This window comes from Girardinichthys multiradiatus, chromosome 5 (assembly GCF_021462225.1).
Source record: "Girardinichthys multiradiatus isolate DD_20200921_A chromosome 5, DD_fGirMul_XY1, whole genome shotgun sequence".
Taxonomy (NCBI): Eukaryota; Metazoa; Chordata; class Actinopteri; order Cyprinodontiformes; family Goodeidae; genus Girardinichthys; species Girardinichthys multiradiatus.
The window spans coordinates 23,375,118-23,391,723 of record NC_061798.1 but is presented as its reverse complement, the minus strand read 5'-3'; the positions used below and the strand labels follow the sequence as shown (position 1 = coordinate 23,391,723).

Below are 16,606 nucleotides of genomic sequence, written 5' to 3'. Positions count from 1 at the left end.
GGACTGAGTCTGGAGTAGAAACATCCAGAGCCACCGTGTGCAGGAGTGTGCAGGAAATGGGCTACAGGTGCCGCATTCCCCAGGTCAAGCCACTTTTGAACCAGAAACAGCGGCAGAAGCGCCTGACCTGGGCTACAGAGAAGCAGCACTGGACTGTTGCTCAGTGGTCCAAAGTACATTTTTTCAGATGAAAGCAAATTCTGCATGTCATTCGGAAATCAAGGTGCCAGAGTCTGGAGGAAGACTGGGAGAAGGAATGCCAAATGCCAAAATGCCAGAAGTCCAGTGTCAAGTACCCACAGTCAGTGATGGTCTTGGGTGCCGTGTCAGCTGCTGGTGTTGGTCCACTGTGTTTTATCAAGGGCAGGGTCAATGCAGCTAGCTATCAGGAGATTTTGGAGCACTTCATGCTTCCATCTGCTGAAAAGCTTTATGGAGATGAAGATTTCATTTTTCAGCGTGACTTGGCACCTGCTCACAGTGCCAAAACCACTGGTAAATGGTTTACTGACCATGTGCTCAATTGGCCTGCCAACTCTCCTGACCTGAACCCCATAGAGAATCTGTGGGATATTGTGAAGAGAACGTTGAGAGACTCAAGACTCAACACTCTGGATGAGCTAAAGGCCGCTATCAAAGCATCCTGGGCCTCCATAAGACCTCAGCAGTGCCACAGGCTGACTGCCTCCATGCCACGCCGCATTGAAGCAGTCATTTCTGCCAAAGGATTCCCGACCAAGTATTGAGTGCATAACTGTACATGATTATTTGAAGGTTGACGTTTTTTGTATTAAAAACACTTTTCTTTTATTGGTCGGATGATATATGCTAATTTTGTGAGATAGGAATTTTGGGTTTTCATGAGCTGTATGCCAAAATCATCCGTATTAAGACAATAAAAGACCTGAAATATTTCAGTTAGTGTGCAATGAATCTAAAATATATTAATATTAAATTTTCATCATGACATTATGGAAAATAATTAACTTTATCACAATATGCTAATATTTTGAGAAGGACCTGTACATTCCAATTAATCCTAACCATTGAACAGTGCAGTCAGATTCAGTTATTTATTCAAATTGGATAAAAAGTTTTTCTATCTAAGGAAATCCAGCAGATTGCATCCAGTCAGAGACTTGTAGCATTCCCTCTTCCTGGATGAGCATGTAGAGACAGTGGACAGTCACTGGTGTTGACTTTGCAGCAATCCCTCATACTGAGCATGCATGTAGCGACAGTGGAGAGGACAAACTCCCTTTTAACAGGAAGAAACCTCCAGCAGAACCAGGCTCAGTGTGAGCGGCCATCTACCACGACCGACTGGGGGTTTGAGAGAACAGAGCAGAGACACAAAAAGAACACAGAAGCACTGATCCAGAAGTACTTTCTATGGGAAGGAAAAGTAAATGTTAATGGATGTAGCTCCTTTAGTCGTTTCACCTAGAAAGAAAGAACAGATAAACTTTGAGCCAGTTTTTAAGGTTAAAGTCTGAAAGAGAGCACATAGAGTTAGTCACAGTAAAAGCTCAGTCAATTGAGAGAAAGGGTCAAACACTGAAAGACAGGGCCATGTGGATCATCGGTAGAGGGTTAGCATTAAGTTGTTGTCAGCAGAAGCTTAGACGATGCCCCCCTCCAGAAAGGTGTCACAGGTAGACACAGAGTCAGGCCAGGTGCAGCTTCTAGGAAGAGAAGAGAGAACAAGGTTAAAAGCTGAAATAACAGCAAATAATGCAAAATTGGAGAGTAGTGTGAGAATGTAGCGAAGAGGGTGAAAGTGGTCATTATGTCCTCCAGCAGCCTAGGTCTAAGCAGCATAACTACAGAGATAGCTCAAGATAACCTAAGCCACTCTAATTATAAGCTTTATCAAAAAGGAAAGTTTTAAGCCTAGCCTTAAAAGTAGACAGGGTGTCTGCCTCACGGACTAAAACTGGGAGCTGGTTCCACAGGAGTGGAGCCTGATAACTAAAAGATCTGCCTCCCATTCTACTTCTAGAGACTCTAGGAACCACCAGTAAACCTGCAGTCTGAGAACGAAGTGCTCTGTTAGGAATGTATGGAACAATCAGATCTCTGATGTATGATGGAGCTAAATCATTAAGGGCTTTATATGTGAGGATTATTTTTTAATCTATTCAATTTTGGCCGTGGGCGAGACACTGTCTTAATAGGGTAATGGGTGGGGAGCAGTACAGAAGATGCAGAGAGGAGTGTTAAACTACAACCCTGCTTCCTGGTCTGAACCATGGGTTGTCACAGTCTATGTGTGGTTGTCACCACACATAGACATCCAGGTAATGAGCCACAACTGTTCCATTCCTTGTGTTAAACTTCTCCTAAACCAGAGACAAGTTCAGAAATGTCTTGCCTGGGCAAATGTGAGCATGGACTGGACTGTTGCTTTGAGGTCCAATGTCCTGTTTTCAAATTAAATAGAATTCTTCAGTTTATTTAAAGATCAAGGTCTCATAGTGCGAAGGAAAAGTGGAGAGACACAGAATCCAAGTAGCTTGAGGTCTGCTGTGAAGTTTCTACAATCAGAGATGATTTGAGGAGCCATGTCATATAGCCATAATCCAGAACTAAACCTGACAGAAAATCTGTGGGGTCACTAGAATAAGAACTTATGCAAGGTAGAGTGGCCAAATATTACCAAGCCAAGATGCTTACAGACTCCAACTGAGTGCTAAAATTTATTCAAAACGGTGCTTTACAAGAGTAACTAATTTAGGGGTATGCACACTAACGCAACTTATTGCACTTTATTTAACCCACCTTTTTTAACAGATTTGTTGGGTTTGTTTAGTTTAACTGTAGAGAGTAAAAATTTAACATTATCATCATGGTCTAATTTTTTTATATCACAGAAGGCTGAAATTTTAACAAGAGTGTAAGCTTTTGTGGGACTGCTATAAGAGTTTTGCTTCCTGAACTGATTAACAAAATAAAATAACTTTTAAATTATATTCTAATTAATTGAGATGCGACTGTATATTTCTCTGACTTTAAACCAATGTTATTTAGCATAGACACAAGTTTGCCAAGCTCAAACTTTCAAATCTGTCTCAGACTTTCTGACACAGCAAGTAAACAGCCCTTTACAAGCCACACTTCACATTATTAAGAAATATTAATGTTTATATTGTAAGATCTTGTGCCACGAAATCTTGTTACAACCCCAATTTTACAAACAATACACACTCACAGAAATTAGTTAGAAAACAATGGTTCTATATTTATATTTTAATAATTAGGTAAGAATAAAACAATTTAAAATATTACAATGTGTGAGACAGAAGGAACGATATCAGACAAAAAAAATAACTTTATATCGCATAACAATGCTGGAATTTCAATTTAGAATTAAAACAACATGGAGCTAATACTTTCCAATCAATTGAAAATTACCATTAGCAATGAATGTGTGTAAGAAACTGAATGCTGTAGCCATTATTAAAATGACCACCAATATTGAATAAGAACTGTTTCAAAGAATGATTTTTTAGGGCTAACTCAGAATATATGCTGTGAAATACTATAGAATACTAATGTTTTTGCTTTTTTTGTCACACTTTAATGCTCAAAATTAAACAAATTTTAATATTAGACAAAGATAACCTGAGAAAACAAAAAGCAGCTTTCAATTGATGATTTAATGTATAAAGGGAACAAAGCTACCCAAACCAACCTGGGCCTATGGGGAAAAGTATATACCACTCAAACCTAATAACAGGTTGTGCCACCCGTGGAAGAAACAACTGCCATTGAGCCTGTTGGATAAGTGGCAAAGAGTCTTTTACATCGCTGTAGAGGATTTGCAGGCCACTCTTTGTTGTACTTTTTTTTTTTATTCACACAATGCGGGTTTTCAAGCATTAATGACCAATTTAAGATTATACTGCAGTATCTCAGACAAATTTAGGTCTGGTCTTTGACTAGCTGCCTAGACTAGAGCCAAAACCTTCACTTTGCCATTTTGAGCCATTCAGATTTGGAGCTTTTGGTATGCCTTGGATCATTATCCTGCTGCAAAAGTCCGATTGAGCTTAAGGTCATGAACTGATAGCTGGACATTCTCTTTTAGCATTTTCTGGTTGAGAGGAGAATTCATGGATCCATTGTGCATTTGTTTAATGACAGATGAAAAAGGACGCACAAAAACCTTACAGATTTTTTTCGCAAAAGTCTCAGCGATCATCATATTGTTTATACCAATTTCTTTTGCTCTTTCTGACAGCGACAGTTTTGGCCTTGGAGCTCTCCATGGATTCCATTGCCGCTCAGTGGCTCTTCTCCTGCGTCCTGTAAAGCAATTTGGATTACCTCGTGTATGGATGGAGTAAAAGTAAATGAACTTGCCTTTCCTTTTTAGTGTTTAACTCTGATCTTAACCGTGGGAAGTGAGACCAGCAGTGTTTTAGGTGTTGTCTCGGGTTCTTTTGTGACCTCCTGGGTGAATCGTTGGTCTCTGAGTGATTTCGGTAAACTGACTACACCTGGTCTATATTTTCTCCATCTGTGGTCCACTGGATAACCAAAATCGTAGAATGACTTTTTAACCCTTTACAAGCAAACATAAGTTTAGAATCTTTTCAATGTCTTTAGATAGAGGGATGATGTGTTCCTTTTTGAAACCCTTAAGCCTACTTCATGTTTTTAGTCCTATTTATTTGATTTATTGATTGTAGAGGTCTGGCAGTAAACAGTAATAACACTGAACACTGAATTAATAATTAATTTATGAATCAATAAAAAGTGAGGATTATTCCTTTTTATCCAAACCAACCCTAACCCAGGTTGCTTTGGATAAAAAAAATTTCCACGTAACAAGTGAAATAATTTGAAAACTGCTTTTTGCATGTCCTCATGTTAACTATGTCTGATATTAAAATTTGTCTGAACCACAAAAGTGTTACAACAGAACAAAAAAACAACAGAAATATTTAAGGGGGTGAATACTTTTTCATGGCATGGTACATTGATAAATTATTTGCCGTCGACAGAAGAAATAACTCTAAACATTAAAATTCCTGTATAACTGTCAGCTGGCCTATCTAGCAGAACACACACCACACACAAAGTTTCTCATCCTACAGTAAGCCAAGCACAACTTTAGAAGTTAGGTCCCAGTAGGAATGCAAAGAACTATTTAAATCTAGAGATGCAGTCTTATTATGCGCCACACAAACTGTCCTGCATTGCAGTATGAGTCCTGAAGCATCTTAATCTATAACACACACACACACACACACAACACATGATTTTTCTTTCTCCTCCATATCTCCGCGGTCAAACTTCCAAGTGAATCCTCTGGTGGCGTTTCAGGTTACATTTCTGGGTGAAGCGCTTGCCGCATGCCAAGCAGCAGTAAGGTCTCTCGCCCGTGTGGACGCGCCGGTGGGCTTTGAGGTTGCTCAGCTTGGTGAAACTGCGCCCGCAGAGTGGACAGCAGAAAGGCCGCTCGCCTGTGTGAATCTGCATGTGGGCTTTCAGGTTGCTTGGGTGAGGAAAGCTTTTGTCACACTCCTCGCAGTGCAGCAAGGGCCTGTAAAGCTGAGAGTCAGGAGGGGAGGGGCGGGTGGGGGCAGGGGCAGACTGATGGCAGTTTGCAGATTGATTGTGGGATTTGATGCTAACCCATGAGGCACCAGCTTGGTTCAGAGTTAAGGTCTGTTTGTCAGCCAGGTGAACGCGCTGCACTGACAGTGTAGATGAAGCAGCTCTGGATGCGGAGGAAACTCTGTTAGGGTTATTTAAGTGTACAACCTGGGAGGGAGCGTCAGACAGCGCTGCTGTTGTCAGGTTTGACAGTCTGTGTGGGGGCTTCTTCTGTGGTCGGTGGAGGTGTTGTATAGCTGCCTGCAGTCTGAGTCCTGAACCTCTGTGAGAATGGAGCTTCACTCTCTCCTGCACTGAGGATCTGTGGTAAATGTGGTTTGGTTTGTGTGCTTCTGAGATCACCCTTTGCTCATGTAATGAACAGTTAAATGATTGTACCCCAGCTTTTGATGATTTCTTTTCTGTACACACACTTTCCTTAAGCCCATCAGAATCGTTGATAACTTCCTCTTTAAAAATCACACCCAGTGTGTTGTTGGGTTGCAGTCTGGTTTCAGGAGATTCAGAAGAGGAAACCTGATCTCTGACTGAGGTAAACTGAACATCTGCTCTGGCAGGGCTGGTAAGCTCTCGTTCCAAATAATTCACAGAGCCTTTAGCTACGGCTGGATCAAACATAGCTTCTGTGCCAAGCCTGTGATTCTGCAGAGGTCCAGCTGCTGCGGCCGGCAGGTCAGCCCACTTGGAATTTAGTTCAAAAGCTAAAACACTGGTCTGGTCTGCAGCCATGTCTGTTTCGTCCTGGTTCTCGGGAAACGCACATGATGTAGACATCTGTGGGTCTCTCTTAATGACATTCTTCAGTAACTCTTCACTGTTTTTCTGGGCTGGTGTTGGCTGTGCCTCAACCACCTCACCTGCGTTCTCTGGTCCAGCTTCACCTGAAAGAATTTAAACAGAGCTTCATTTTAATGACCTAATATGTCTTTACAGTTACTGATAAAAGCTCCCTGGCTCCCCCCAACACTTGATCAATACGATGCACCAAGTATTTTTTTTGCATTTTTATTAAAAATATTTTTTTATTTTTTTATACCAATCCACACCAAAACCCTACGCAACCACAAATGACTTTCCCTCAAACTCTTTAATGGGCTTCTCCTTCACAATTCTGTCAAAATATCAGATTATAATGCAGCAGGAGCTTCACTGAGTTCAAGATTTGAATAATACATCAGGAAAGGAGCCCAGATCTTATTAAATTTGAGAATGTGATGCTGAACCAAACAAAGAATCATCTCAAGACTGAGTCAAGACATGATTTGTCAAAAGTCCCAAGTATGGGTGGGCTGCCTAAAAATGTATGTGTTCAAGGTGCAGGTGTTAAATTTGTGTTCTTAGGTTGTTTTGTTTAACTGACTAGATTGATCCTTGTTTGGCTTAGATTTATTAGAATTAAATGAATGGAGTGCCGTCACATCCCCGGAACCTTTCCAAATTTTATATTTGTATTTTATCGGGATTTTATATGATAAACCAACACAAAGTGGTGCATAATAGCAGAGTGGAAAGAAAATGATCAATATTTCTCAAAAATTATTACAAAAAAGAATCTAAAAAAAAAAGCGTAATGTGTATTTGTATTGAACTCCCGGTGTTTTGATACCTCTAAATAAAATCCAGTGTAAGAAACAGCTTCCTGAAGTGTGTGTGTTTGTGTGAGTGAGTGAGTGAGTGAGTGAGTGAGTGAGTGAGTGAGAATAGAGTGTGTGAATGGAGACATGGCTCTCCACTTAAGTCAAGTTTATTTATTTATTTATAGATATAGCACTTTTCTGCAATAAGGCGCTCAAACTTAACTCAAACTTAAACTGAATCCTCAGTCTCTAGATGTGCAATGGTGGTAAAGTGATACTGCAAGAGATTTAAACCTGAAACTGCAAGTAAGGGCGCATCTGCAAAGTAGGGAGCCTGAATACAAATACAAGTCAGACCTTTTAGGTTTTAATTTGTAAAAAAATAATTATAGGAAATTATGCAACATTTTCCTTTCAACAATTAAACTACTTTGTGTTGGTCTCTCACATGAAATCCTGTTAAAATACATTGTGGTGTGGTTGTAACATGACAACATGTTAAAAAGTTAAAGGGTAAGTTTACTTTTTCCAGGCAGTTATTTTAATATTTCAGTTTTGAGTTTGCACCTCATGATTTTTTTTCACATTCAGTATTAGTCAAAGAACTGGACAAATCTCACAATAAGCTTTTATCTTGAAGTGTACAGAAAGTATTGCATTTTTTTATATACTTTACATTTGTTTAACCACAGGTACTTACTTGCAGGAGTACTGCACCACTCTCTCAAATGCAGAGAAGAACAAGACGGTTTCTTAACTTCTTCCTCTTTCATTTCCACAGCTGGCATGATTTCCTTCTCTTCCGCGACCTGAACAAAGATTACGACACATGCTGAAAAACCTAGAGCAGCAGATAAACATCTTATTTAGGATTTCTATGATCTGTTCATGCTTCCCAAGTTTATTCTGACTGAAACAAGTTCGGTTACAATCAGTCTCTTACTGGTGATTGAAAGCAAACCAGTGTTTCAAGCCTTGTTGAGCACCAAACAAGTACAGTTCTACAACAGAAACGAACACATACATAAGGAAATGTGCCTTGCTGCTTGTAAAGTATAGCAGTCTCCAACAGCACTGCACAACATATTACATCTTTCCTAGTTTATCAGGCAAGTGCAGACTCTTTCTAGTAATTTAATTAACTGAAATACAAAACATAAAAATAAAAAAAACCTTAAACTGTTCTTATTGGTAAATGGTAAAAGGCCTGAACTTGTATAGAGCTTTATCAAGTCCCTAGAGCCCCAAAGTGCTTTAAACTACAATCAGTCACTCACCCATTCATGCACACATTCACACACTGACAATGGTGAGCTACAATGTAGCCACAGCTGCCCTGGGGCAGACCGACAGAAGTGAAGCTATTAAACAAAGCTAAGGCAAAACTAAAAATCAATCCCATTAATTCTTTTTTTTTTTTTTTTGGGGTCCTGTCCGGCAGAATATCGCTCAGAATTGCTGTCTGAGTGCCAAGAAATTGCCCAACAGATTTACTTTCACAAGCAGAGCATCACAGCTAATGCTTTAAAGCTCTGCTTGATATTTATAGAAGAAACTTTATTATAAACTTCTTTGGGAATATTTCAATTGTTACAGACACGGAGACTGAAATGAAAAAGAAAAATGAAGCTCAAAAAAGAGAGATGGAGAAAAAGGGGAGAAAAGGAGGAAAGAGTGGAGGAGAGAAAGAAGGATAAAGAGAATACAAGATTACACCCTGCTTGCTTATACACCTACAGCTGTTTTATTTATTTTTTAACAAAATAGTACACGGTAATTCTGAATGTAAAATGTACTTAGTGAGAGGTGCCGCCCAAAATAGAACATCTGTGTATCTGTCAGCACCTGAAGCTTAACACCTGTGAGTGTGAGTGTGGACGCGCTTTTGTATACAAGGTTTCTCCACAAAAATATGCAATAGCGAGTGTGAGGACCCACAGGCCTGCCCCATGGTCCCTGGACAGACACTGAGGAGAACTGAGTCACAGACATCTAAAGGCCCCCCAAAGCACAAGAACCCCAGGAGAACCACCGTCGGGACTACCGCAACCCCCCCAGAGAAGAGCAGTGAAGAGTCCCAGGGGAACCACCCAGCAGCGACAGTGCAAAAGCCCCAGGGAGCCGCAGCGACGAGTCCACAGGCCCCGCTGGCAGCCGTCCATGCCCGAGCAGATCCAGCCATGGACCCAAAGGCCCAAGACCCCGGGACACACCTCCCCCCAAGCAGAGCCCAGGGGGCCAGGCCCCGGCAAGCAGCCACCGGGAGTGAGCCAGCACACACCAAAGCACCCGGCCGCGGACACCGAGAACCACAAGTACACCAGTGGGCAGAGACTCCAACCACCAGCAGGCGGTGTGGCGGGGAGGAAGCTGATACAGGAGAGGGAGCAGTTCAAGACCCAACCTGTTGCAAAAAAAACCAAAAAAAAACAGGCACACACAGTCACAATCATCCACTCCCACCCTCATGCATACACATAAAATCACTCACACCCAACATAAGGATGGACGTCATACACTCACTCACACTCCCCATGCATACTGTATCCTCCCAGGTCCAGGCGCCTGTACCCCCTCAGGGCAACCAGCCCCCGGACCCAGGAGGTAGTCCCCTTCCCTCCTGGGGCAGAGGCAGGCAGACAGCGCCGGTACTGCCCAGACCCGGGTGACCCCGGCCCAGGTCCCGCCCCCCTGCCCCGAACCCAGTCCCCAACAACCCCCATCCACCTCCGGAGAGGGGGCTATGTACAAAAGAGGGGTCCACGTGGCCCAAAGCAACCCGCCAACCAAAGCCGCCCCAGGACGGAGCAGTCCCGACCCCCCAACGAGCCCTGATCTCAACCCCATGAGTCTCCCACCCCCAGTGAACCCCAACAAGAACAAGAACCTCCCCACAGGGCCACCCCCAACAAGGACACCGATATCGAACACATCTCCCCGAACCCAAACGGCACAAATCCCCACCCCCACAGGGGCACACCCCCACAGGTGAACTCCGTGGCCGAGAAGCCAATGAAGCCACACCCACACAGCGCAAGCTCCAAACACAGCCCCGCTCTAAGAACCCCTGCTGCACCCCGCTCCCCCACCACACAACGGCAAGGCAAGGGCCCTGCGCAGCGCCACCCCCGCCCACCGGCGCAACAGGGCAGACCCCACACAGCACCGCACCCACAACCGGACCCCGGACCCAACACCATGATGGGACAAACTCATCCACCCAGAGGTCCCCGGCCAGCGGCAGGCACCCAGGGCCAGTGACCCCACCACGCCCCCCTCAGCAACAAAAAACACTACATCACTGCCACTGCAACGACCGCCCAGGGAGAAACACTATCCAGCTCAGCTCCACCATTGCCGCCCAGCTGATCCAAACGCCAGTGACCCCACGCCCTAGAAGTGGACACAACCCCTCCACCCCACAGGCCGCAGCCCCTCCCCGCCACCCCCGAGTCCACCGCCCCGATCCTCCCTCGGACAAGACAGCCGGCAGAGCAGCACACCTCCAAGCCCGCCCAACCCCCCCAGACAGTGCCAGCAGCTCCAGCCCACCAGTCCACGAGAGGGATACATGCACTGGCCGGGGACCTGGGCCATGCAGGCCAACCGCTCCAGGCCAAGCACACCCCGCCAGCCGTCCCGGTGTAGTCACAAGACATGCTCTGCCGCCCCACCCGACCGCCAACCAGGCCACGGCGGCCCTAGTTACCGGGCACCCCGCCAACCCCACCCCCAAACCCGGGGGCGCCCCAGCCCCCGGGTTTGGGGGTGGGGCGCCCCGCATGGCCACGGAGCAGTTCAGCCCCTCCATCAAAGCGGGGCCACATCCCAATAAATGTCGGCTAAGACCCCCCTGCCGGAGCCCGGCACCCCCCCAGCCGGCAGACCAGGGCCCAAAGCCAGGGGCCGAGATCCAAGGGAACCCAAGCGATCCCGAGAGAGCCAAAACGCCAGCCCAGCACCACACAATCCCCAAGACCTGACCCTTAACCCCAGCTCAAACCCGACTAGAGGGCCCATTCCCTCTCCCGGCCTCCGACCACAGATGGGAAATAGCGAACGGGGGTGTGAAAAGACCACAAGCCTGCCTCCGCCAGCTCAAATGTGGTGTTGATGCACGTTGTTGTAGTGTGCATTTAAAAAGAAAAACGGTGGGGAAGAGGGTCTTGGTTTTCTTATCAGTTCAGTTCGTTTGAGGTCTGTTGGACTTTGACTGGACCCATGGAACAACTCTTTTATTTTATTTTATTTTATTTTCTTTTGCAGCAATTCTTTCATAGATTTCCTGCTGTGTTTGAAATCACTGGCATTTACTGTATGGCCCAGAGGAGTTTATTGGTCTCTCAGTGATTGCAAGTTTTTGTATGTGGCCTGTTTGGCTTTCTTTAGACATCCTGCTGTTCATAATGGTCAAACAGCACCACTTCTATAACATCTATCATAATATACATTGTTTAAGAAGTCTTGTGGGTTCAGAAGCAACTCTGAAAAACTAAGCACTGTGCTACCAGGTTCTTCTTAGGGAGAAGTGGATTTTTCATTGAAAGCCTTCCATGTTGGCTTCACTGGGCTAGCCTTTTTCTAATTATAATATCATTTGAAAGCAAACTAAAGCAACAAGAGTCTAGACTGTCGTACGTGCTTTAAAATTGTCTCTGTTGTACACCATGACATTGTATTTGCCCACTTTTATTTACTGGATGTTAGAAATTTTTAATAATGTCCAGATCTTTACAGTATGATAACCTACAGTAAAAACACCTTTATTTGGTGTTCTTTTGAATTGAACATGGACACCAAAGGAAAATGTAAATGGTTGCTAATTTTAAAAGTACATTATAAGTAACCATGCAGAATCATATAGAATTCATTTTTGTACTGAATAACCATGAAGCACAACAGGCGTATTTAAGATGGTTAATTAGTGGGGCTAACTGCTCAGGCAACCTGCCTGGAATCGTATCTATGCCAACTGTAGTTTTAAAACAGCGTTACCTTATTAAAAGGTATGCTCATTTAGTTTTCACACCATGACATTTTTTTTAAAACTAGAAATTTTTCCAAAACCTGATTTTGTATTTCTTGGAAGCGAGGTGAAGGTTAAAGTGATCTCTTTCAGAAAGCTATTCAGCAGTGTGCAGGAGTGGGTGGGAAAAAGGCAAAATGCTTCGTTGCTGAAAAGCGCTTTATAAATAAACTTGACTTGACCACTGTGTTAAACTGTTCTCTATACAGCTGGAGAAAACTCTGGTCACTCTAGCATTTTTTCTGGTATCCCACTGAAAGGACTTCTGTACATTCTAGGAGTTTTATTACTAAACTTTTAAAGCCTTGGGATACCTTTGTAACCCGCCTATAGTGAGGCCAGGTAAACCCTTCTGTATGACCATCACTGTATATCTGCTCTGACATTCATGTGACTCACCTGTGACTCTCTTCCAGGGCTCTGGATGGCGGCTGAATTGTCTGCTGACTCTGTTTTGCATTCTTGCCTGCAACCTGACAACCAGTGTTCAACCGCGTCACTTGGATTCTTCACATCACAGTGGCCCATTGTGTCTGGTAAAGACAATACATTGCTGTAACACAACCCATGACCCGCTTTGAAGCTCATGGTGTTTGTTCTTACCATCCTGTTGCTCCTCTGGTCGTGCTTTTACAGCGTCAGGGTTCCGATCTGCTTCATTCCTGACCAACTCAACAAACATTTCGGTCTTCTCTGTATCCCCGCCGTGTTTGCTCTCGGTCCACTTCAGCTGCAGCCTCAGAGAGTCCACCTCCTGTTTGCTGCGCTTCACCTCCACCATGAAGACGTCCTCCACCAGTCTGGTAACCTCAAACATCGCTGTCTTCACTACAGCTTCCATCACATCAGAGAGCTGGGTCTGAAAGGTTACGATGAGGGTGTCCAGGTCCGACATGATCCACGGCGTCTCACTCTGCAGGTCCGTCCGTTAGTGTCCACTTTCACAACTGTTTGGGAAGAATCAAAGTGCTCTCGGTTTGGATCAGCCGGTTTGTCTTCAGCAACACATCCATTTGTCGATAGCAGAATCCCTGGTTAGCGACTTCATTAAATATTAAATGTTATTAAATGATTGTTGTTGACATCAGATGTCCCCTCGTGATGTTAGCATGAGGCTAGCATCCGTAAGCTAAATCTCGTCACCAAAATAAGCAAGGCAAAACAAACCACGGAGCGCATGCTCAGAACCGCCACCTGGGCGTGCCACAGCGGATTTGTAAATTGGATAATCGAAAATTAGGCACAGATATTAGGTTGGAGTAGGTAATCAACACTCATTTCGTGAACCTTGTTTTTGCTAATGACGTCATAGATGACGCAGTACGGCGGCCTCAGCGGTGACAAAATTATTACAAAACGCGTTAGAACAATGTTCTTTGCTAAGAAGGAAAAAGAACGAAAATCAAATCCTGGTCCAGTTTATAAAAAGATTACAATGAGTGCTTCGTTTTTTTGTTTTTTTTCTTTGATACATTGTTGAACAATTTATAGTGCCTTGTGCCAAAAGTATTCATACGCCTTAAAAAAAATAAATGTAGTCATGTTACGACCACTAACTTTAATCTTATGTGATATAAAAGTACCAAGCAGCTCACATCATGAGAGGGAAATCACAAAGCTTCTTTTGTATTTGTGCTCAGTTCCCCAGAGTCGATAATTTGAAGAACCACTCTTTGTTGACATTACAGACTAGTTTTTTTCAGAGTATGGCTGTATCAGCTTTGCATATGTAGAAACTGACATTTATGTCCATTTTTCTTAGGTATTCTCAAAATAACTCAATCACAGTCACAGTGGATGGAGGCATACATCGATTTTAAAGTATTCCTACAGATTCTCAATTGGATTTAGATCTGATTTAGATGCTCTGACTTAAAATATTTAATTGCTGCTATGGCTATAGTTTAGGGTCATTGTCCTACTTAAATGTGAACCTTCACCCTAGTCTCAAGTCTTTTGTGGCCTCTACGTTTTTTATCCAGAATTGCCCTGAATGTAGCTCCATCCATTTTCCATTAACTTTGACCAGCTTCCAAGTAGAAAAGCCTCCCTGCAGCATAATACTGCCACTGCCATGTTTCACCATGGGTATGGTGTTCAAAGTCCTATGCAATGTTCATTTTTCACCTCACATAGCATTTTGCATGCAGGTCACATATGACCAGAGGACATGTTTGCAGTCCCCTACATGGATTTTGGCAACCATTTCAGAGGGCTGCCTATGGCTCTCTTCCTGCACTATCCTATCAAGGCCAAATTTGTGTAGTGCACAACTTGTAGTGGTCCTGTGAACGACTCCCAGCTGAGCTGTGGATCTCTGCAGTTACCATAGTCCTCTTGGCTGCCTCTCTTCTCTTTTTGTTTCTTCTTTTAACGCGTCCTGTCCGGCAGAGTAGCACTCAGAATTGTTGTCTGAATGCCAAGAAGAAGCCCAACAGATTTACTTTCACAAGTGGAGCATTACGGCTAACGCAATATTGCTCCGCTTGATAGAAAGCCAGACACTGAGAACCACTAGTATACCAGTGGGCAGAGACACCAGACACAGACAGGGGGTGTGGCGTTGAGGAAAAAGGCCCCACATTTGATGGGGGGCCTAAGCTGATCCAGGAGAAGGAGCAGCCCAAGACCCAACCTGATACAAAAAGAGGCGCACACAGTCACAATCACACATTCCCATCCTCATGCCTACACATAAAAACACTGAAACCCACACACCCAACATAAAGACACACAACAACGCTCACTCACACTCCCCATACGTACGCTATACTCCCCGGTCCAGGTACCAATAACCCAGTAGGGCAACCAGACCCAGAAGGTGGTCCCCTTCCTTCCGGAGTGGAGAAAGGCAAACCTGCCCAGCACCTGTCCAGACTAGTGCCGGCACCTGAACCCGAACAACCCCAGCCTAGACCCCGACCCCATCCACCAGCTGTCCCATCCTAGAGGGGGCCACAAACAAAAGAAGGGTCCACCTGGTCCCAACCCCCCATTGAATTCAAGTCTCCACGCCATGAACCCCAACCTGAATTTCCCACAGGGCCACTCCCGACCTGGACACAGATGGCTTCTCTAATGAATTAATCTAAGCCAAGTCGTTTTTTTTTCGCTGTTGGGCCATACTTTTTCTGTTTTTGCATGACTGATTGGCTAGAGCTCTGTGAGACGTTAAAGTCTTGGGATGTTTCACAATCTTACCATGCCTTAAACTTTATCCCTAACCTGTCTCCTGTGTTCCTTGGTCTTCTTCATGCAAGTTCTTCAATAATGAACAACTGTGTTTATACTGAGATAAATTAAACACAAGTGGACTATTTACTAATTAGATTAGTTCTGAACACAATCGGTTGAACTGGATTTGATTTAGGGGTATCAGAGTAAAATGGGATGAATACAAATATTAATATTCAGACTGGTTTTTAAGGAATGAGGTTAGAGCACAATAGCCAGACATGATACTCTGCAAGTACATCAACCCGACTAATTCTAAGCCCTCTTGTGTTATTTTGTTTCTCTTCAGTTTCTTTCAAAACTTTCTTTTAAAGTCTCTTCTATTAGCCGTATCAAAACACATGAGCCATTTTAATGGGTTCTGGCAAAAGTATTTAAAACTACATAGCCAACTTATATTATTTTACACCATGATCCAAAAGGAAACAGAACATACATATAATGCCTTGCAAGAAGTATTTATACCTCCTAAACCTTTCCATGTTGTCATGTTACAACCACTTTCAAGGTATCATCAAAACTACTGTGTATTTTATTGGGATTTTATATGTTAGACAATTACACTGTAGCACATCATTATGCCTCAGAAGAAAAAGAATATGTAGCTTTCAAATGTTTTTTTACAAATAAGTACTTGAAAAGTGTGGCATGCATATGTATTTAGCTCCTTTTCCTCAGAAACCCATAGATAAAATCCAGTACAATTGATTGTGTTCAGAACTAATCTAAATAATAAATAGTCCACTTGTGTGTAATTTAATCTCAGTATAAACACTGCTGTTTTGTGAAGGCCTTAGAGAACATTAGGGAACAAACATCATGAAGACCAAAGAAACACAACAGACAGTTCAGGGAGAAAGTAGAGAAGTTAAAGCAGAAATATGGTTACAAAGCACTGTTCAATCCATCATGAATATTGCACAACTGCATAACTCCCAAGACCAGGCTATCTACCTAAAAGGCACAAGCTGGGCAAGGAGAACATTAATCAGAGAAGCCGCTACAAATCCCATGCTAATTCTGCCACAGCTGCAGAGATCCATGCTCAGGAAAACCTGTTAGAGGCTGCAAAAGACTTCAGACCGGGACAGAGGTTCACATTCCAGGAGGACAATGACACTAAACACACAGCCAGAGCTGCAAT

The 16,606-nt window shown here is 43.5% G+C and overlaps 1 protein-coding gene across 1 annotated transcript; it reads right to left on the bottom strand.

Annotated features, from left to right (window-relative positions):
- Nucleotides 1-3,234: 3,234 nt before the first annotated feature.
- On the bottom strand, nucleotides 3,235-13,566 carry si:ch73-109d9.3 (GDNF-inducible zinc finger protein 1). Its single transcript, XM_047365482.1, has 4 exons — nucleotides 12,832-13,566; nucleotides 12,628-12,761; nucleotides 7,903-8,011; nucleotides 3,235-6,506 (listed from the first exon to the last, which is right to left on the bottom strand). Exons 1-4 carry the CDS (start codon nucleotides 13,121-13,123, stop codon nucleotides 5,296-5,298), a joined length of 1,746 nt encoding a protein of 581 aa, XP_047221438.1. The 5' UTR covers nucleotides 13,124-13,566; the 3' UTR covers nucleotides 3,235-5,295.
- Between the last annotated feature and the right edge of the window lie 3,040 nt (nucleotides 13,567-16,606).

Bases quoted from the DNA above. Each gene is read 5' to 3' on its own strand.
- si:ch73-109d9.3 (XM_047365482.1), bottom strand. From the start codon at position 13,123: ATGTCGGACCTGGACACCCTCATCGTAACCTTTCAGACCCAGCTCTCT. The intron at 12,762-12,831 runs GTAAGAACAAAC...TGTCTTTACCAG, and splicing joins ACCAGAGGAGCAACAGGATG to ACACAATGGGCCACTGTGAT. The intron at 6,507-7,902 runs GTAAGTACCTGT...AAATTCTTTCAG, and splicing joins GTGGTGCAGTACTCCTGCAA to GTGAAGCTGGACCAGAGAAC.